At 37.5% G+C, this 19,664-nt stretch overlaps 7 protein-coding genes across 7 annotated transcripts; 4 read left to right on the forward strand and 3 right to left on the reverse strand.

Moving 5' to 3' along the window:
- Positions 1–556: 556 nt before the first annotated feature.
- EV154DRAFT_504699 (uncharacterized protein) lies at positions 557–2,935 on the reverse strand. Its single transcript, XM_051601089.1, has one exon. The coding sequence runs from the start codon at positions 2,667–2,669 to the stop codon at positions 762–764; it is 1,908 nt and encodes a 635-aa protein (XP_051458936.1). The 5' UTR covers positions 2,670–2,935; the 3' UTR covers positions 557–761.
- Positions 2,936–4,258: 1,323 nt separating this feature from the next.
- EV154DRAFT_504702 (phosphatase 2C-like domain-containing protein) lies at positions 4,259–6,057 on the forward strand. Its single transcript, XM_051601090.1, has 8 exons — positions 4,259–4,423; positions 4,516–4,618; positions 4,716–4,796; positions 4,867–4,998; positions 5,085–5,161; positions 5,228–5,369; positions 5,432–5,515; positions 5,595–6,057. Exons 2-8 carry the CDS (start codon positions 4,516–4,518, stop codon positions 5,981–5,983), a joined length of 1,008 nt encoding a protein of 335 aa, XP_051458937.1. The 5' UTR covers positions 4,259–4,423; the 3' UTR covers positions 5,984–6,057.
- Positions 6,058–7,570: 1,513 nt separating this feature from the next.
- On the forward strand, positions 7,571–8,560 carry EV154DRAFT_504703 (Gti1/Pac2 family-domain-containing protein). The gene has a single exon (XM_051601091.1). The coding sequence runs from the start codon at positions 7,660–7,662 to the stop codon at positions 8,482–8,484; it is 825 nt and encodes a 274-aa protein (XP_051458938.1). The 5' UTR covers positions 7,571–7,659; the 3' UTR covers positions 8,485–8,560.
- Positions 8,561–8,782: 222 nt separating this feature from the next.
- EV154DRAFT_504705 (phosphoenolpyruvate carboxykinase [ATP]) lies at positions 8,783–10,783 on the reverse strand. The gene is made up of 4 exons (XM_051601092.1): positions 10,669–10,783; positions 10,429–10,605; positions 9,983–10,360; positions 8,783–9,924 (listed from the first exon to the last, which is right to left on the reverse strand). Exons 2-4 carry the CDS (start codon positions 10,594–10,596, stop codon positions 8,932–8,934), a joined length of 1,539 nt encoding a protein of 512 aa, XP_051458939.1. The 5' UTR covers positions 10,597–10,605; positions 10,669–10,783; the 3' UTR covers positions 8,783–8,931.
- A 353-nt stretch (positions 10,784–11,136) lies between these two features.
- EV154DRAFT_504712 (WD40-repeat-containing domain protein) lies at positions 11,137–12,652 on the reverse strand. The gene is made up of 5 exons (XM_051601093.1): positions 12,259–12,652; positions 11,673–12,201; positions 11,471–11,613; positions 11,339–11,416; positions 11,137–11,275 (listed from the first exon to the last, which is right to left on the reverse strand). Exons 1-5 carry the CDS (start codon positions 12,392–12,394, stop codon positions 11,205–11,207), a joined length of 957 nt encoding a protein of 318 aa, XP_051458940.1. The 5' UTR covers positions 12,395–12,652; the 3' UTR covers positions 11,137–11,204.
- EV154DRAFT_504718 (uncharacterized protein) lies at positions 12,607–13,433 on the forward strand. The gene is made up of 3 exons (XM_051601094.1): positions 12,607–12,938; positions 13,004–13,112; positions 13,190–13,433. The coding sequence occupies exons 1-3, from the start codon at positions 12,752–12,754 to the stop codon at positions 13,350–13,352; spliced, it is 459 nt and encodes a 152-aa protein (XP_051458941.1). The 5' UTR covers positions 12,607–12,751; the 3' UTR covers positions 13,353–13,433.
- A 1,347-nt stretch (positions 13,434–14,780) lies between these two features.
- EV154DRAFT_586068 (uncharacterized protein) lies at positions 14,781–16,784 on the forward strand (the record flags this gene model as incomplete). Its single annotated transcript, XM_051606778.1, has 1 exon — positions 14,781–16,784. One exon carries the CDS (start codon positions 14,781–14,783, stop codon positions 16,782–16,784), a length of 2,004 nt encoding a protein of 667 aa, XP_051458942.1.
- Between the last annotated feature and the right edge of the window lie 2,880 nt (positions 16,785–19,664).

The following is a 19,664-nucleotide window of genomic DNA, read 5'->3' on the forward strand; positions in this document are numbered from 1 at the left end:
GGTATCCAAGTTCTAACAGTATCACTTTTGGTTTTTTTTTTATTTTGTTCTCCATGCAAAACACCTATTCTGACAATATATTTAACTGTTTAGAAGAATTTAATAGGCCGGCGGAAGACATGACGTTTCAAGTATCGAAAACAACAAATTTTGCCTCCAAAGAGTTTTACTATGGAATTGACTTTGTCAGGGTAGACACACCATGAGTTTTTGCCAACTCAGCCTAAGCCTAACTCATCTTTGAAAAACTTGAAACTAAAAAAAACAGACCCTCAGAAATGTAAAAGTGTTTGAAAGGCGTGAACAGACTTTTTCTACAAAAAGTCCACACATATTACATGTATGAAGATAGAGAGTTAAAATTGCTTGTTTTCATAAACTGCCTCAACATATGTGGACATATTTTAAAATTGTAGACTTGGTTTTTACGGAAAAATCTTTTCGAAAGCACAATCTGCTACCTTTGATGGAGTGGCAAAATATTTTTTTATCGTATCCCTATCAGATGAGTCGTGGTCTAATTTTTTTTCGCGGTCCAAATTAGACTTTTACCGCAAAAAAAAAAAAAAAAAAAAAAAAAAACGTTTCGGTGTTATTAAGGTCTGGTTCTCACTTTAAAAACATGATTTACGCATTCGCAATGACACAGAAAAGATAAACACTTGAAAAAGCCAATCCTATCAAGCGCGAGATATACCGCGCCATCCGTCTTTTTAAGCAGCGGTTTTTATTAGGGGGAGTAGCTACAGATAGATACATGTCTATTTTTCATACCACTTGTCTAATTTAAAAATGTCAAGACAAGACAAGACAATCTCAATTGTAAATACGTTAGGATGAGACAGCAAGAACTGATTTATCTGCAAACTGTCTATTTCTACAAACACACGGCGTTCTACTTCTTGTTGGGGTACCAAGGTCAAATAAGTGATCCTTCCATTGTCTTTTTGAGTCGTTAATTTCACAAGGACGTGTGGGTATCGACTCGCCAGCTCTGGAAATTGAAAATAGCAATAATGTAAATGTTTCATGCAACTCAAATCCAGCAAAACATCTCTTTCTGGAAACAGACAGTCTTCAATCCAAAGGGTTTCAATGGAAGGCAGCCACCTATCCAGTGTATGGATCCATGAGGTAGATAAAGCCACATGCTTGATATGCAATGCATCAAATTTGGTTGCTAAAGAACAAGCTTCCTCATCTTTTGAGCCTCGTATCGATTGTGATGTCAGGGGAGAAGTTAAAGTGAATTCGACGAGTCGAGTAAAATAGGTCAGTATCAGAGTTAAACCATCGATCAATTGATTTTCAGGCACTTTTAAATCTAGGTGTGTTATATGCTGTATGGATGGACTTGTTTCAGTGGAAAAAAAATGAGCCATCATGATAGAAAATGGAGCACATTGCCATAGGTGCCATGAACCATTGTCTGTTCTATCAATTTCAAATTGAAAATCTTGCTTATTTAATAATGAAGCCATTGTTGTTGTCGTCGTCGTCGCCGTTGGGGTGGTGGTCTCATCAGAGAAACAATCATGGAGATCTGCCATGCAGTCTAGTTTCAGATAAACTTTTTCAGTGTTAGTTCCTGCTGTAGTCATGATGCTATTGGCCATGGACCATAATAATGCATTGACTTGCAATACATTGTTTAAAGTAAGACGGTCATCTGTTTCATCGTATTTACTGGCGATTCTAAACATGAGTTTCGATACGAGACTCAAATGATGTGCGAATCTTAATACAGTGTCTATAGAGGCCTCCCCAATCCATTCCTGTAAGGTCCTATGGTTTTCCAGATTGATTGAGAGCGATGTTAGGTGAGAGGTTGATATAAATGATAGAATGTATTCCATCTGAGCTGTATCCAAGGTAGTGGTTGATAAGGATAAATTTCTCAAGTTTCTATAGTGATGATCTATATGACGTAAGGGTAATGATAATAATTCACACGGAAGTAGTTTGTTGGATGTATCTGATCTTTTGATCTGATGATAGATATTCAAAGTGATCAAGTGGGGACATGATGCAAGGAGAAAAGCTAGTATGACACGTTCATTTTCTTCAATGACCACACAATCCTTGTTATAGATGGTAAGATGGTACAGGTTTGGAAAATCTGACAGTTTTTGGAGAGAGTTCATGTGAGAAGGATATAGAGTGAGCTGTTGTAGTGATTGTCGTGCTGTGTAGCAAGTCTTAAAATAAGCGTCCATGAGTGGAATATGTGATGCTATCAGAGAAGGTATTTGGACATGCTGGAGAGAATGAAGAGGGTATTGATGTAAAGAGGTATTTAGCATGGTCAATAGGTATTCTAGATCGGATGTGGATTTGATACGCGTCATGTCAATGTGGCACAGGTTTGGGAAACTTGAGAATATTTGGTGAAACAAATAGTCTTTTATTAGATTTTGATTTACGGAACAGTCATCCAATTGAAGAGATCGAACGGAATGAAAGCATGCGTGGGAAGACTCTACCATGGAAAGAAATGTGGCAAATCCGTTCCTCTTACATGGGAGATGGAGGGTATGATAGACTAGACTACGTGCTTGCATTAACCATGTCTTGCAAACAAACATGCATTGATAAACATCTCTTTGAGATACCTGTGAGAGTATTCCCTCAATAATACTCGGAGGTAAATTTTGAGCAAGAGAAAACATGACCTATGTTAACTTGTGATGAACAAGGGGAGGGTTAAATAAGACATGTTTAAACAATGAGAAGGGGAGGGGGGATCATTTTGGATCGATGGTTGTTGTCTTTCTTTTCTCTTGTGTCTATTGTGATTCAAATAAACAATGATGACCATGTTATTATCTATAAGTCTCGGGATGAAATGAGACGTTTTAAGACACGAGGGAGATATGAAGGCGTTCGATCAATAAAAATAAAAAAAAAAGAAAAAAAAAAGAAAAAAAAAAGAAAAGGACCTTTTTGTATCTAGATCGGCGATGAAAAGGAAAGGTTTATATATAAAAACGGCTTTTTTTAACCTCCTCTACCGGTTCGTTGGTTCTTTTGTGTGACCCGGGCCGTTACTTCCTCCTCCTCCCCCCATAAACAACAACAAAAAGGTTCCCGCCCTCTCTCTCTCTTTTTTTTTTGGTCCTATGACGGAAGAATTAGAGTAAGGTGTGACCACATGATATATTACCCTTTTCCTTTTAGAAAAAAGCAATTTCTGAAAAAAAAAAGAATTGGCTTATTTTTAGAAATGGGTAGAATCTTGTAGAAGTCTTTTTTTTTTTAAACTTTTTCTTTTTTAGTGCGGAATAAATGAGCAACGATGACTCTAAAAAAATGTCAATTTTTTAAAAGTCAGTGGATAAAATAATGAAGCCGTCGCGGCGAATAGAAAAATAAGAAAAGGTTAATATATTAGAAAAAAAAAAAATGCATTAAATGGGTCAAGGTTTCACCAGAAAGGTTTAGTCGTATTTTAAAAAGAAAAACACGTTCTTTGTCTTAAACGTATCTCAGTCGTCATTCAGAGAGAGAAGAAAATAACGTTCAAAATCAGACTACAAAAAAGGGGGGGTAAAATGTTGTCAGACAGACAGACGTATATGTGTAGATTAATAACTCAAATGACACCATGAGAGGGGTTTTGTCAGTTTAATTAGAAGTGTTTCTCTCCATTTGGTTTAATCATGTTTCTAAGGAGAGAAGGTTATAATGGATATGCATGAGTGATTAGAGTTGTACCACAAAAGAGATACGAATTATGTATTTTATGCCCTATTAGAATAAGGAGTAGGAGGGGGGGGGGTGCGTACAAAAAGGTAAAAAGTCCATAATGAATATGTAAATCCGTCATGTATAAATATAATGAATGTGAGTTTAGTAACTGGTTGAAACCTTACTAAACCTATTTCATTGACTGAAAGAAATAATATATAGAAAATAACGGGTTTTTTTTAGTTGTTGTTGTTGTTGTTGTTGTTAAGGACCTATCAGCTGAAAAATGCGCCCATTCCACCCCTATTTTTCTCAGGCATTTCATTAAAGTGTAATGTAAACAAGGTTTCAGATAGGATAATTTAAACTTTTTTTCTTCTCTCTTTCTCTCTCTCTCATATGCTGTGTATCCTCCCCCCACCCCCCTTTTTTTTTCCTATTGTTTTACACACACCAAAAAGGAGGTCTTTTGTTAGCTGAGCTTTTCCATGGCCTGATGATTTCTCGGGACGTGCTGTGCCGCCTGTTGTTACCCAAGATCGGATCGGCCTTTTAAATCCGACAGACATATTGTTATATTAGGCACACACACGCTTCCCTCATCACGTGAGGGCGTGACAAGGCCTCTCTTTCTCTCTCTCTCTCTTTTTTTTTTGCTTCTTCGTAACTCCCCCCAAAAAACCCCCTCTCCATCGATCCCTTCTTTTTTATTATTAAACTGTGAAAAAAAAAAAAAGTAATAAGGTTTTCCTCTTTTATTTGAGTGAAGGTTTAGTAAATGAATAACAGAGGATTGACACAACTTTTCTCTTTTGTAAATGAAAATAGATGGGACAAACTTTATCAGAACCAATTACTGAAAAGACTTCTACACACGGGTCTAACAACAAGTACTTTTTTGGTTGTTCTCAAATGCAAGGATGGAGACTTAGTAAGTATATGAGCGGCTTAAAACAAAAAAGGGGGGGGGAGGAGGAGGTTTCATTGTGTTCATCTCTCTTTTTTTTTTTATTATTATCCATGACTAGCCATGGAAGATGCTCATACAACTCTATTGAAGCTGGGAGACACAAACCTTGGTTTCTTTGGTGTATACGACGGACACGGAGGTGAGTTTTTAAAGAGAGAGAAAGAGAAAAAAAGGCGAGATGAGCTGACAGTTTTTTTGGCCAATGTAAGGCTCTTCTATCGCTCATTACACGGGTCAGACACTATACAAAAAGGTACTCGAGAGTAAATTTTTCGAAAAGAAGGAATATGCAAAGGCCATGACAGATGCCTTTTTAACTCTGGACAAGTGTTTAATTGAAGGTAAAGCTCCCTTTACTATACACATTTTAAAGCAGGAGAAACGATAGCTTATATATATATATATAAAAACGCGTCCCCTTGTGTAGACAATAACTTTGCGTATGATCCTTCTGGTTGTACAGCTGTAGCTGCTCTTGTTACTGAATCTGACGAAATTATTGTGGTAAGAGAAATGAGAGAGAGAGATTAAGAGGATAACACCTTTATTAAAATTAAAAAAAAAAAAAAGGCTAATGCTGGTGACTCAAGAGCCGTGATCAGTGTTGGGGGTAAAGTAAAACCTCTCTCATACGATCATAAGCCAACAGATGAAGCCGAGATGGAAAGAATTATCAATGCCGGTGGTTTTGTTGAATTCGGTCGCGTGAATGGTATGACTTTCTTTTTGTTTTTTATGTTTGTAATTGACTTTCTTTTTTTTTTTTCAAAAAAGGCAATTTGGCCCTCTCTCGTGCGATTGGAGATTTCGAGTTTAAACAGAGTGAAAATCTTCCTGCCGAAAAGCAGGTTGTTACTTGTAGGTACAAAAAGGGAATTCATTATAATTATTAGGGTGTATGAGTGATGAAAAAGACTGACTTTTGTATAAAAATAAGGTAACCCTGATATAATTGAGCACAAGATTACAAAGGAAGACGAGTTTTTTGTGTTGGCATGCGACGGTATCTGGGACTGTATGTCTAATCAAGATGTGGTTGACTTTGTCCGTGCAGGTGTAGCCGAGGATAAAACGTTGACAACTATTTGTGAAGACATGATGGATAATTGTCTTGCAGATGATCAGACATCAAGTGGACTTGGTTATGACAATATGTCTGTGATGATTATTGGTATTTTGAATGGCAAGACTGAAAAGGAATGGTATCAAGCCATTAAGGAAAAGAAGCCTTCTGTTGGTGCTGCCACCACTGCTGCTACTGCTACTACTGCTGCTGCTCCTACTGCAAAAGCAAATGCTACGACGGCGGAAGGAGGGAAAAAATAAACTTTTTGTTTAAATTAATTTTTAGTGAAACCCCGAAGGACATTCCCTTTTCTTTTTTATTGTGCGAGAGGAATGGGGGGGGGGGAGGAGGAGGAGGAGGAATTACACATATTTGATAAAAACAGAAGGATTTTTTTCCTTTTTCTCTTCCTCTAAAAACGTCCAGATTAAAAAAAAAAAAAAGTATTTTTCCCTCCCTTTCTTGTATTTAAAACATGCACTTCAATTAAGGGGGGGACAAGAAAAAAAAAAGATAGAGAAAAGAATGATCTCTCTTTCTCCAAATAAGGTTACTAAATAAGGAAGAAACAAAATTGACAAATAAAACGATTTATGGGGGGGAGAGAGAGAGAAACAGTAAGAAAGGTTAAATCATATATAATTATTTAAGCTTTTTTTTTATTTATTTTTGCATTCCCTATTCTACATTCTATCAAGATATACACTATCCTGTCACAAGCTCAATCAAATTATACGAAATTTTTTTTAAATTCTTCTTCTTTCTTCTAATTATTCTAAAATGATCTCATACTGATGGTATCATTGTGTTATACATTTAGAACTTTAAAGAGTATTGCCGATTCCATCGGAGATATAAAGAGCCGTTTTTTTTTTTATAAGCTAAAAGAGAGAATTCATTCTTTTAAAGTCTATGAAACTGTGCTTTAAAATCAACCCCCCCCCCCCCCTAAAAGTAAAAATGCTATATTTATTTTTTTCTAGTAGTAGTAGTAATAGTAGTACATTTTGATGGAAATGTGGGATGAGGTATGTTTTTCTCTGTACTCACTTTAGAAACAATAATAAAAGAAAAAAAAAAAAAAGGTTCCGAATTGCCCTTCTCCTTCCTCCTCCCTCCTTCTCCCCCCCATTTCTTTCTCGAGCTTCTTAAGGTTTAGAACGGCTCATGGTCCCCTAAATGACTGACAAGGGTTGTATGCAATCACCGTTTGCTCATCATTGTTACACACGGAATAAAGATTGCCACTCTTTTTGGGTTCATCATTTGGTTCAGCTATAATTATAAGGGGGGAGGGAATGCCAATCACATTCTTTTAAGAAAACAATCGAGAAAAAAAAAAAGAAAGTTATTCCCGCCAAAATAAATTAAAATAAAGGGGAAAAAGAGGCAAAAAATGCGCGCGCAAGTCGGACTTTAAACATATTTAAGGAAAGTCCGAAATACGCTAAAATAAAAAAAAAAAGCTTTTTTATTGTGTATTAAGGTCCAGACTTTTTTTTGTTGTTGTTGTATGTGTGTGTGCAACAAAAAATAACATCAGTTTAGCAGAAAGCAATCAAGATATTTCCCGATCGAGTCAATTTTTTTTTTTTTTTTTTTTTAGCTTTTAAGGAGAGTGGGTAACACCTCGCGGAGACCCCCCCAAGAATGCAGTTTTTACTTTCCCCTTTCTATTTTTGCATGAAACATACATTACTTCTTTCGCGCTTTCATGACATAATATGCTGATCATGAAAAAAAAAAAAAAAAAAGTTTAAAAAAAAAAAAAAATTTCTATTTGGCGTTTTATTTATAAATACCGTGCTATTTTTTTTCGTTTTTTTCGTTTTTATATTTTTTTTATATTTTTTTTTTTCACTTCTTTTTATATTTTATCCGCATCCGCACTCCCTCTCTTTTTTTATTTATTTATTTATATACACTTTATTGGCAGATGGAAACTTATATTGGCCACATAAAGACACCTCAGGATGCTTTAATTGTTTTCGAAGCCTGTAGAAGAAATCAACTTGTGCGTGTACAACGTCGATTATCATCCAAAGAAAGAATGCAAATTCGTTCAGGGTCAATTTTTGCTTGGGATGAAAGAGAGGCAGGCATGCGTCGATGGACAGATGGTCGTACATGGTCTCCCAGTCGTGTATTAGGTAGTTTTCTTACTTACCGCGAATTAGATACAAAGAGAAGACCCCGTAGACCTTCTAATTCTGTACCGGTCTGTCATACGAAAGCATCTTCAGCATGCTCCTATAAACGAGATGGTCTGATTAAACAAAGTTTCTCTATCTGCACAGCCACCAACCAGAAATTACACCTTATTTCGTACTACTCTAAATCCGATGTCTTGGCCGGCCGTCTAAAGCAACCTTCCACTGATCCTCTTATGGGTCAAATTAGTGTACCTAAGGGACTTTATCCTGAATTAAACCCATTGGATACAAGTGGTGGTCATTCTGCTACACTTCATAGTATGAGACACGGTGACAATTTACCTTCTTCACCATGTCTTTCACAGCAATCCATCATCGATAGTAGTCCATCCTTATCTTTTTCTCCCAGTACTTGTGATGATGATATCATCATGACTGACTTATTACCTTCCCCTCATTCCATTTATTCATCCGTATCTTCAACTCCATTGTCTCCCATCATGAATCATTCTCTTTCACTACCTGCTCAAGATATTGCATGGGAAAAATTTCCTTCATCAGAAGACCAACGTCAACTTAGAGCACTTCAAGGCTTATTACGACTATAAGAAAAAAAAAAAAAAAATTCCAATTTATACTATTTGGCTCTTTTTTTTTATATATATTACTAAACTCACCCCTCCCCCCCCCCCTTTTTTTTTTTATATTATCATGCTTTTTACACCTCTCCCCCCCCCCCAAATTATAATTTTTCCCTTTATATATTAATGTATACACTCCTTTTTAGAATCCTATACCATTTTTTTTTTTAAACTTTTTTATTTTACTTTTTTTTTTCTGCAAAACAAATAAATTATAATAAACACATTGGCATTAATTAAATTTAAACTTTTCTTTTTTGAAACAAAAATAAATATTTATTATTAATTTTTTTTTTTCTTTTTTACTGAGTAAAATATCTATGTGCTATGAAGAGGGGATATATGGGGGGGGACTTTCTTTAAAAAAAAAAATTCTCTTTAAATATATACAAGCTTTTTTTTTTTTCTTTTTTTTTAGAGCTTGGGACCAGCAGCCAAAGTTTGAGGAGTAGACTCTGATTCATAAGTCTTAAAGTTTTCAACAAACATTTGACCAACGTTACGAAGAGAAGCATCGAATTGAGCATCGGTACCATTCCAAGCGGTCTTGGGGTTCAAGAGTTCAGAGGGGACACCAGCCACGGCCTTAGGGATACTCAAGTTAAAGATATCCAAAGTTTCAAACTCAGCCTTAGCCAACTCACCATTGTGAATTGAGTCAAGAATAGCACGGGTGTACTTGAGAGGACAACGCTTAGAGGTAGCAGCAGATCCACCAATCCAACCAGTGTTAATCAACCAAGCATCAGCCTTATGAGAGGACATCTTTTCGGCCAACATGGTGGCATAACGTTGAGGATGAAGCACGAGGAAAGGAGCACCGAAACAAGCAGAGAAAGTAGCTTGAGGTTCAACAATACCGTCTTCTGTACCGGGTACCTTGGTAGTATAACCAGAGATGAAATGATACATGGCTTGTTCAGCAGTCAACTTGGAGACAGGAGGTAATACACCAAAGGCATCACATGTCAATAAAATGATGTTCTTGGGGTGACTACCCATACAGGGGATCTTGGCATTGGGGATATGATAGATGGGATAAGCACAACGTGTGTTCTCGGTTAAGAAATCATCAGAGTAATCTACTTCACGCGTCTCTTCATCAAGTACAACGTTCTCGAGAATAGCTCCAAATTTAATAGCATTGAAAATATCAGGTTCCTTTTCACCAGACAAGTCAATACATTTAGCATAACAACCACCTTCAATGTTGAAGACACCATCATCGGACCAACAATGCTCATCATCACCAATTAACATACGCTTAGGATCAGCAGAAAGAGTGGTCTTACCAGTACCAGAGAGACCAAAGAAGAGAGAGACATCACCATCGGGACCTTCATTGGCAGAAGAATGGAGAGACAAGACACCGGCCTTGGGCATAAGATAATGCATGACAGTGAAGATCTGTATTTATCAAAAATTAGTAAACATACACACACAAACAAACAAAATCTATACTTACACCCTTCTTCATCTCACCAGCATACTCAGAACCGAGAATGACCATCTCAGAACGCTTAAAGTTGACAGAGACAGAGGTAGTAGAGGTCATACCGGTAGTATAACGATTAGCAGGGAATTCACCAGCGTTAAAGATAGTGAAATCGGGAGTACCAAAGTTCTCGAGCTCTTCTTCGGTAGGACGGATCAACATGTTACGCATGAACAAGAGATGGTAAGCACGAGAAGCAACAATACGCACCTTGATACGGTACTTGGGATCCCAACCGGCATAACCATCAAATACGTAAAGACGAGGACGCGTGTTGAGGTAATCAATAGCACGTTCACGGTTAATCAAGAAGACCTTTTCACTAATAGGTGTGTTGACAGGACCCCACTATTTAAGGAATTATGAATAAGTCATTGTCATTCAATAAAACACACTCTCTCTTTATAATGAATTACCCAGATGTCCTTCTTGGAGGTCTCTTCTTCAACAATACGTTTGTCCTTGGGAGAACGACCGGTCTTCTTACCGGAATAGGCACAAAGAGCACCGGCAGAAGAAATAACAGTACCTTGTTCATAGCTCAAAGCTTGTTCATAGAGAACGGCGACGGAAGGGTTACGCATAATAGTGACCTATGATCATCATCATTGGATTAGTTTTTCATGCATATCTTCTTTTTCTCTTTCTATGTTTACCTTATCATAGTCAATACCAGCGAATTCATGAAGATCTTCCTCGACCTTGGTGTGAACAGAGTTGGCAGAAGAAGGTCTACCACCAGTATAAGGAGATCCGGGTCTTGAAGAAACCATTGTTATGAGTTATATATGTTTTAAATGAAATAAATAAAAAGTAAAGAAGAAGAAAAAGGAAGAAGGAAAAAGGAAGAAGGGTATTTATAGTGTCTTTTGTCGGCTTGTGATCGCTTTCGCCTTTTGATTGAAATTCGGACAAAAAAGGGATTCCCCACCTTTTTAGCGGAGTTTTGTTAGCGTTAGACTGATGAAGTGAGAGAGTTTTAGTTATCGGGAGATGCCGGACGAGCATCCAAAGTGCGGGCAAATCAGGGGAGTCGGGAAAAGCCATTTTTTCACATGAAAAAAGTCATTTTTTGCTCGTGCTGTCATTATTTTTTTTATTTTTTATTATTTATTTATTTATTACAAATATTGTCCGTGCATATGATCATAGAGAGAGAGAGATAATAGAAAAGCATCTCCGATCTTTCTTTTTAAGCGTCTCTTTGCCATAATCCATAAGGCTTGGTAGCGTCTGTTTGCCATAATCTGATGGTGCCGTCCTCTTTTTTATTTTATGATGAGTTATCCCATGTTTTGGTATTCACAACAATTAAAAGTAGTTTACCTGAACCTGTTGCATAAATCTCTCCATCAGGACTGTAACTGACCGTATGAATGGGTCCATGATGACCCTTATACACCTCTATTTCATTATTTAGTAACCCCTCTTTTTCGGTCTTTCTATCAAAGAACTTACCTGAAACTTCGCCAGTATCGAAATCATAGATGCGAACCCACAAGTCTTCACTGCTACCAGCAACAAACTTTTTATGGTTAGGGTGAAGAGATACAGATGAAGTAATTTCCTTTGTCTCGATCTTGCGAACATTATCCACGCTTCTACAAAAAAGTATATGTATGTAAACAACTATTGAGTTTTTCTCTTTTCTTTCTCTTACCTCTCGGGGCTCCAGAAGTTGGCAGTTTTACCCGCAGCCCAAGTAACGTATTGACCATCTGCAGAGAGAGTCATGGTGGAAACGGGAGCATCACATTGAATCTTTCCACTTTCACGCATAGTACGTAAATCCCATATTCTGACGGTGGCATCATCACCCGCACTAAGGACAGCATGATGTTTCTCATCCCAGACAACCGCTTGAATCATATCCTCGTGACCAATCAGCTCCATGGGTGCTGCATCGGGTCTATAAAGATCAAATATTCTGAGCTTGTTTTCTTTACCACCCGTCATGATGCGGGTCGAATCTGAGTTAAAGTCAGCCGCACGCACAATATGTCCGTGAAGAAAGGTGTGCAGTACTTGACCGTTATGCGTGTCCCATACTTTAGCACTGAAATCGGCTGAACCCGTTACTGCCTTTTCAGAGTCGTTGGAGAGACGTGCACTCCATACAGCTCCCTTGTGTCCACCAAACGTACCAATCCAGTCACCCGTCACCCCATCGCGTAACATGGGATTGCCATCTACATGCAAAAAAATAAGTACAGAAACCTTATTTTATAAACAAAAAAAGGGCGTACCTTTGCAAGCAGATATTAAAAAGTATTTTCCGTCAGCTGTAATGGGAGAGAATTGAAGGTCCACAACAGGTCGTGTATGTCCTGAACAAGTCAAGGGAATCACTCTGTTTCCGTTATTGTTGTTATTGTTGTTCATTATTTACAATCTTTTTTTTTTCAAGAAAACAAAAAAAAAAGGGCCCGGGCAGAAAATAAGATGAGAAAAAGTTGTCGTTACAAGTAGGAAGGTTTCGTGAAAAAAAGGTGGCGAGTAAAGAAAAAAAAAAAAAAAAAAAAAAAAAGAGAGAGAGACAGCAAAGAGAAAAGAGACTATTATAACCTCCTTCTTTTTTACTTCTTAATGAATTAAAAAGAAGAAGCTCAATGTTTTAGAAAGAAAGAAAGAAAAAAAAAATGCTTATTGATGTGCCACAAACACTGCGAAAATTAAACGCGTCATTTTTTTCAAGTTGTGATAAAAGAGGAGAAACCCTTCCCTTCTTTTTTTTCCTCCATGTCAAATAATCAAGATCAAGAACTTTTAATAGAGTTACAAGGACAAATTAATCAATTGCTAGAGAGTCATGAATTACAAGATCTTACAAGTTGGCCTACAGAAGGGGAGTTGGATACCTTGATTGCAGTAGAACAAGGTCAAGCCTTTCACATTACTCTTCAGCGTGATCCATTACCCTCCATTCGTAAGTAAACCGTCTCACTTCATCTTCTCACACACACACTAAAAAAAATATCTCTCTCGGGTTAGCCCTCACTGTGCTTCAGTCCTCCAGTGTGCTCCAAATAAAACACATGATTAAACTTCAACTAGAGAAAATGGAAAAGAAGAAGAAGGGTCGACAAAGAAGGATCAGCTGGTAAAAAGCTATCCATTTTGAAAATCAAAAAGTGTATATAGGTTAGTGTGTAACCCTCTATCTTTTTCATTTCGTAGGAAATATATCTGGAGATCCTATTGCCTCATGTTTGATCATACGAAGCTCTCGGATGACAATGCAGTCGTGAGTCAGTTGGGAATAAAACAAGATAGTGTCTTGAGATTTTCTCGGTTAGCACACGCAAAGGGGCATCATAGGAAAGCCTGGCGCCACCGATGAGGTATTTTTTTTTTTTTTTTCCTTTTTAAAGAAATAAAATATCGGACCTGCATCAAAATTCAATGTTGCAAACAACTTAAACAACCCCCTCTCCTCCAGCAGCACAACAATTCCATGAATGATATATTAAAAATGGGGGGGGGGATGAGTCATGAGGGATATCTTGTTTCAGAAACAGGTTTTGCTAGCAATGTGAAATAAAAATAAAATTGACGATGAAAAAGGGGAGGGGAGGAATTCATATCTGAATTCTAATTGTTTATAACCTCACCTCATTGGTATGCTTTTTTCTTTTAATATTTCTGAATTCTCAAATACATCGTTCGGGGGGTTTTTGTTAGTAATCATATTAGACCAGTATTTTTTTTTTTTTTGAGTCAGAGATTTCCCATTGTTTAGACAAAAAGGCGGCATTCAATTAAAAAGGTTGATTGTGGGAATATTCGGTTCAAAAAGTGCATTTTAATCCATCGGAATTAAAAAATGACCAGAGAGAGAGAGAGCACCCGTGAAACAAAATTCTAATAAACCCTTGTTCGCACGATATTACAACCTAATTAAATGGGCACTCAACATTTTTACATTTGTCATGACGATTTTATTTATTTGCAGGAGGGTAGGATCTTCATCAGCTGTTGCTATGTAGACACTGGGGATTCATACACGATCGGCGATCAAGCGGTGGGGGGTGGGGTGACATTAATGTATAAACAGTGTGCCGCAAAATTTATTCCTGCCGAGTACACACCGTATCATTTTATATATGCAGAGAACTTCTTGTTTCATTTCCACCTTAGCATCGGGTGCTTTCCGAAAGGGCAGTTATTAAAAGTAAGTATCTACGTATCTGTACATAACAAAAGAACCGACTTATCAAAGTACTCACAATCAAATTCTTTACTTGGTATGCTGGCATAGCAACTTTACCGTTAGGACTCAGACTGGGGAAGAAGACAAAAGATGGATAAAACCGAAATCCTCAAAAAAAAAAGGGGGGGGGGATACCTTTCCTCAATTACCGTTTTGGAAGATTTTACTGAATGGGGTGGTGGACTATTTTATTGGCTCAACAAATGTCTTCATTTTATCACCTGTGTGTCCAAGTAATTCTTCCCCGTGTGTATTCCCGTTTTCTTCATGTAAAAAAAAAGTCTAAATTGGGAAAATATTTATACTAGCGGATATGTCTTTAAAACTTTTTCCTGGTTACAAGAAAACTTCTTACCTGCCTATTATTATGAAAAAAAAAAAGGTCTTTTTTATGTATGAATCGTCTGGTTCATTTTACAGCAGGGTGCATTTTACTAAATTCTCATGGTACACAACTAGCAACATTGTGGCTTACCAATGGCTCATTGTTACCTGTCAAATACAAGCCCCCAAAAAAAAAGTTGGGCGTGCTACTCTATCTTTTATATTTATTTTAAAATGCATATTTCTAAAATCCCAAGCGAGGTAATTGATAGGATAATCCATAATGTATCTCGTAAAACTGTGTACCAATGCATGCTAGTATGTAAAACGTGGCATAATCCAGCACTTGCCATCTTTTACAGCTCACTGAATTTAGAGAGAATAAAGGGATGTGTCATGGATAACCAAAACCAACAACTGTTTAAAAATCACTACACGCTAGTAAAAACCTTAGAATTTGGTAATTATGTACTTCCCATGAAATACGGAAAGGGAATGTCCCTCTTTCGTTTATTCTCCAATCTATCACAGCTTAAAGTCATTGATCTGCGTAGACGAAACGACGCTCCCACCATTCTATGCGCTTTGAAATCGGCCTTGGATGATTGTCCTAGATCCATGAGAGATCTACAACACGTCATGGTCAGCACAATCAATGATCCCTTAGCCGACGAGCAAATAAAGACAATCTATTATGGTGTGTGCTATAAAAGACGCCAATGCATCACTCATTTAAACGTATACCCCAAAGACGCTATTCACATTGGTTACTTGCGTGATTACCCTAGTCTGACCCATGTTTACATCTACAACTCGGATGCATGGAAGGTTCGCGATGAAGAAAGAGATCGACTACTTTTCGCCAAAGTGTTGCGTATGTGTCCCAACTTGATCGAGCTAGAGATATTGAATAGTCCTACTTTCAATTATTTGCGTGCTGATAAACCTGGTCCTCGTAGTACCGAATATCCTGTCCCCACGTTGTGTGAATCAAGTGGACCCTTAAAAATGTATAACCCAAAGCTTCGCCATTTACGTTTAACGTTGGAGTCCTTTGACGTGGGTCAAATGGAATACATGATAACGTATATTCCTGCACATAGACTAGATAGTATTACTCTACACTTGTCTCAACACAACACCTTGAAAGAATGGATTAAAGATAAACGCGCTAAATCCACACTCACCCGGTTTATACAACATGTATGTAAATCCAAAAGATTTCGATTGCAAATTGACACCAAGTATTCCGAAAAGGAAGAGGATCCGACAGGAGAGCAAGTACTGGATGTGAATACTTTACTGTGGTCGAATATAGCACGTACTATTGAAGAAAGTCGAAAAGTGGATGATTGTCATATCAAATTAACCCTGACACATAACCCTTCATCGTACGAGGTCCACCCTTATATGCAATCTGCCGCCTTCTTAAACAAGTGTAATTTATGTTTTGATGTAAGTGTTCGTCATCATGCCTTGGTCATTCGTCAATGCTTGGAATATTCCGACTTCTTTCATCAAACCGGCACGGATATGGCTATCGTTCATAATTTGATGGAACCCACGAGTCGTCTTCTCAGTTATTGGAACCCCAATCGTTTTATTGAAGATGCTACGCGCGTGTTGCATCTGTCTGTACCCGAGCCTTATCTTATCCAAGCCATCACATTTGCCTTTGTTAATTTCCCCAACGTGGTTAGCTTAGAGATTGACACCAATGCCAATGGAGACCAAGTTGAACACTGTCAAGGTATCTCATGCGCAAGAGTTCATGATGCGTACTTTGAGAATGAGGACGGACGGTTTGGATTGTACAAATTGCAATTGAACAATGCAGCGCTGACAGGTCCCCTGATTGATAGAATAGGGTTTTTGATGCGATATATTTATGAACTGGTCATTCATGATGGTATCGTGTATGATTGTAAGGTCACCTACAACAGGATCAGGTTGGATTTTACTCAGATGACGCATTTGAAAAAAGCAACGTTGAATTTTCAGTATGTGTTGCAGAGGTATTCAAATACACTTGTTCAGATCAAGAGGGGGGACGAGGTGACAACTTACAGGTCTTTCACCAGGAATCGAAAACATGGGTTTGTGGAGGTGTCGGACATCTTGGTGGATATAGAGCCCGAGTCTGGTATGGTCAAACCGAGAATTACAATTCTGATCACGTTTCCTAAAGATCTTGAGTTGCTTACCTTTGGTGAATTTAAAGATACCGTCTCAGATTAGAATACTATTTCTATTTGTCCATGTATAAATTAAATAAATAATAAAACATTTACTGATACTTGATAAAAAGTGTTTTTTTTTTTGCTGTGGAAGACATTTGGTTTTCCAAGTGGACGAGTTTGACCAAACCAAATCGTAAATTGTACATTGTTGTGTGGGCCTAAATGCCATATATTCCTGTCGTACCACATAGTATAAGCATATTACTTGTGTCCCTATTTATCGTCTATGCCATAAGCCGCTGATTGGCGGAATTTCAAAAAAAATATATATGCAAAAAGATCCCAAAAGCCTAGATATCGTTACTGAAAAAATTAGAGAATGGACATTCACAAGAGTATATGTAGCACGTAAGCTACAACTTCTCATCTTGTGCGCTTGTTTTTTAAAGTGATTACCACCCAATGTGCACCATTACTTATAATTTATTAAGTGAAAGTCAAGATTATTGACAGAAGTGAGCCTGATCCGCTTGAAGTAAGGTCGTGATTGATTCACTGATTGCATATCCACACAAATTCGTAGGGATGATATTTTTTTTTAAAAAATCTATATCATTGCTTCTAATTGTCAGGTAAGACTCGTATCTTGAACAAGTTTTTTTTTTTTTTTTTCGCCAATCACTGCATTTGTAACACTGAAAAGATGCATAATTAACAAAAAATAAATAAACAGAGAATCAAACTAAGATCCGAAAAAAAACTACCCAACTCGAGAAGGTGTGTTTAAAAACCATGCTTAATTAGCCAAGTGTAGTGAGCAAGAAAGAAAGAAAAAAAAAAGGCATACGGAGAACAAGTAGGAATGAACTCATTGTTACAAAAAATAAGAATCATGATTACTACATTCCAGTTCTTAGTTATCAAGGTTTTATTACACTCACCAACATAAAACCCTCTCAAGATCAATTTTGTAGGCTACGTATATGTAATTGAAACTTTTTAGTGATAGCTTGTGTAATTGATGTCACTTTCAGCTGGTGAAACTTTCCCCATTATTCTAGTTTGGCGAAAATAAAAATTTTACAGAGATAACTAACACGATCAGCATAGTTTTTGTAACTCCCAGAATTCCATACTTGCAGCATTTTTAGTGTAAGTTATGTTGTATACAGTGGCATGTGAAGTGTTCATTGTAAGATTTCTACTCTTTTTTTTTTTTTTTGCTTAAAAATCAAAGTAGTACAAATGTCTGAATTTGATCATGTAATCAAAGCTCTCACGGTTATTTTATCTTGTTGCGTGGGAGCCTGTCAGCACTACTGATTTTTTCTCACTCTTTCTCCTCTTTTTTTTTTTATTAACATGATGTTCAGTAATAGCATTGCCGCGATGAAAGCTCACTAAGGGGTACTCTTTTGCACAAATGCCGTGTGTTTACTGGGTTGTAATGTCGATCGGTGGTGATCCCTTACTGCTATTAAATGGTCCTATGGAAAGGGAGTAGGTAATGTATGGCGTGCACGTATACCTGTCGTCAACCCTCCTGGGCTTGTATCGACTGCATTGGGTGCTTTCCAAGACATGTTGTAGTCCTGTAAGTAATCTCATTTAAAAAGAAAAAAAAAACATTGAAACTCATATTTAATTTTTTATAGGTCCTCTGTCGCTCTTGTCTCTCTCTGTACCCCCACTTCCCGGTAAGTTTATAAACCCGAAACGGTGGGTCAAACAACGTCTTCCCTCTGAAAAAAAAAAGGGACTGGGATGACGCGTAAGCAGGCGGCTGACCCCCATACATGAACACGTTCTGTACAAAAAGAGGCGAACTGGTGGTTGCTTACTACATCTGTTTATGGCGAGGCCGACTGGGAGCGGCGACGAACGGGTTTTGTTCTGTGGTATCGTCTATTGGTGTTATATTCCCCTTTTTTTATCTTGTAGCTAATTCTCTTCTTTATCACCCAATCCATCTAATATTCTATAATGGTTGGAAAGAAGAGGGTTATCTACAGGATGAAAAAAGGGTATCTTAATGACAATAGAGGTTGCCACAGAATAAAATCCCTACTTTGGCTGGTTGCTCCTTTAGGCCTCGCCATAAACAGCTGTTGTAAGCCACCACCAGTTCGCCTCCTTTTGTACAGTCGTGTTCAGACATATACCCCGAAGCTGCTTGCACAAGTGTCATCTCGGTCCAAAATATAAAAAAAAGACAGGTCGACAAGACTCGCCAGGGTTATTCATTCTATCTTGCTGGGTCGTGAGGGTGAGCAAGGGTGATATGACGGGATCATCAACATGTTGAGGATTGCACTCTTTGTTAGGAGGTACAGGTCGAGGTGGGTTCCTGGCGGGCATCGTGGATGCTATGCATTATCTGCCAATCTCTTTTCATAGTAGTTGCCTACCGTAGTGGTTTGTGGTAGATACACTTTGTGATTACTCTTGGCTAGATACGCTTCCCATTCAGGAAGGAAGGGGCTTTGACAGTAGCGATTACTTGCCTGCGGTGTTCAATGCTGGATGTTGTGATCCTTTGGGCTATCCTCCTCTCTTTTATATATTGGAAAGTATTTTTATTGGCACAAGTTAATCTGATTCCATTTCGTTACTCACTCAATTTATTTATGTCTTTCTACTACTGCTACTACTACCAAAGAAGATAAGTAATAACATACATCTCAACATCTTGATTTTTATCCGGTGTTCTAACTTATTCAATTCTCTACAATTTTAGGAAGCTCCAGTCATACTGACATGGCTGCAGCTTATACTGTTATCGTAACTGTTTAACTTGATATGATACAGAACACTTTTATACTCCCATTTGGCTGTCTGAAGGAAATTAAGCAATGCACCATTAATAAACCTTGATATGTTCTTCTAAGTTTTACTTATAATTTATAAATTTCTTGGCTTGCTACCTTGCAGCATGGCT

This window comes from Mucor mucedo, assembly GCF_025094135.1.
Source record: "Mucor mucedo strain NRRL 3635 chromosome Unknown EV154scaffold_33, whole genome shotgun sequence".
NCBI classification, from domain to species: Eukaryota; Fungi; Mucoromycota; class Mucoromycetes; order Mucorales; family Mucoraceae; genus Mucor; species Mucor mucedo.

Coding starts and splice junctions, on each gene's coding strand:
- EV154DRAFT_504699 (XM_051601089.1), bottom strand. CDS start 2,669: ATGTTTTCTCTTGCTCAAAATTTACCTCCGAGTATTATTGAGGGAATA.
- EV154DRAFT_504702 (XM_051601090.1), top strand. CDS start 4,516: ATGGGACAAACTTTATCAGAACCAATTACTGAAAAGACTTCTACACAC. Junction 4,619..4,715: donor AATGCAAGGATGGAGACTTA/GTAAGTATATGA, acceptor ATCCATGACTAG/CCATGGAAGATGCTCATACA. Junction 5,516..5,594: donor CGAAAAGCAGGTTGTTACTT/GTAGGTACAAAA, acceptor TATAAAAATAAG/GTAACCCTGATATAATTGAG.
- EV154DRAFT_504703 (XM_051601091.1), top strand. CDS start 7,660: ATGGAAACTTATATTGGCCACATAAAGACACCTCAGGATGCTTTAATT.
- EV154DRAFT_504705 (XM_051601092.1), bottom strand. CDS start 10,596: ATGCGTAACCCTTCCGTCGCCGTTCTCTATGAACAAGCTTTGAGCTAT. Junction 10,361..10,428: donor CCTCCAAGAAGGACATCTGG/GTAATTCATTAT, acceptor TTCCTTAAATAG/TGGGGTCCTGTCAACACACC. Junction 9,925..9,982: donor CTGGTGAGATGAAGAAGGGT/GTAAGTATAGAT, acceptor TGATAAATACAG/ATCTTCACTGTCATGCATTA.
- EV154DRAFT_504712 (XM_051601093.1), bottom strand. CDS start 12,394: ATGAACAACAATAACAACAATAACGGAAACAGAGTGATTCCCTTGACT. Junction 11,614..11,672: donor AACTTCTGGAGCCCCGAGAG/GTAAGAGAAAGA, acceptor ACTTTTTTGTAG/AAGCGTGGATAATGTTCGCA. Junction 11,417..11,470: donor CGATACTGGCGAAGTTTCAG/GTAAGTTCTTTG, acceptor ATAATGAAATAG/AGGTGTATAAGGGTCATCAT.
- EV154DRAFT_504718 (XM_051601094.1), top strand. CDS start 12,752: ATGTCAAATAATCAAGATCAAGAACTTTTAATAGAGTTACAAGGACAA. Junction 12,939..13,003: donor TGATCCATTACCCTCCATTC/GTAAGTAAACCG, acceptor CTCTCGGGTTAG/CCCTCACTGTGCTTCAGTCC. Junction 13,113..13,189: donor CGACAAAGAAGGATCAGCTG/GTAAAAAGCTAT, acceptor TTCATTTCGTAG/GAAATATATCTGGAGATCCT.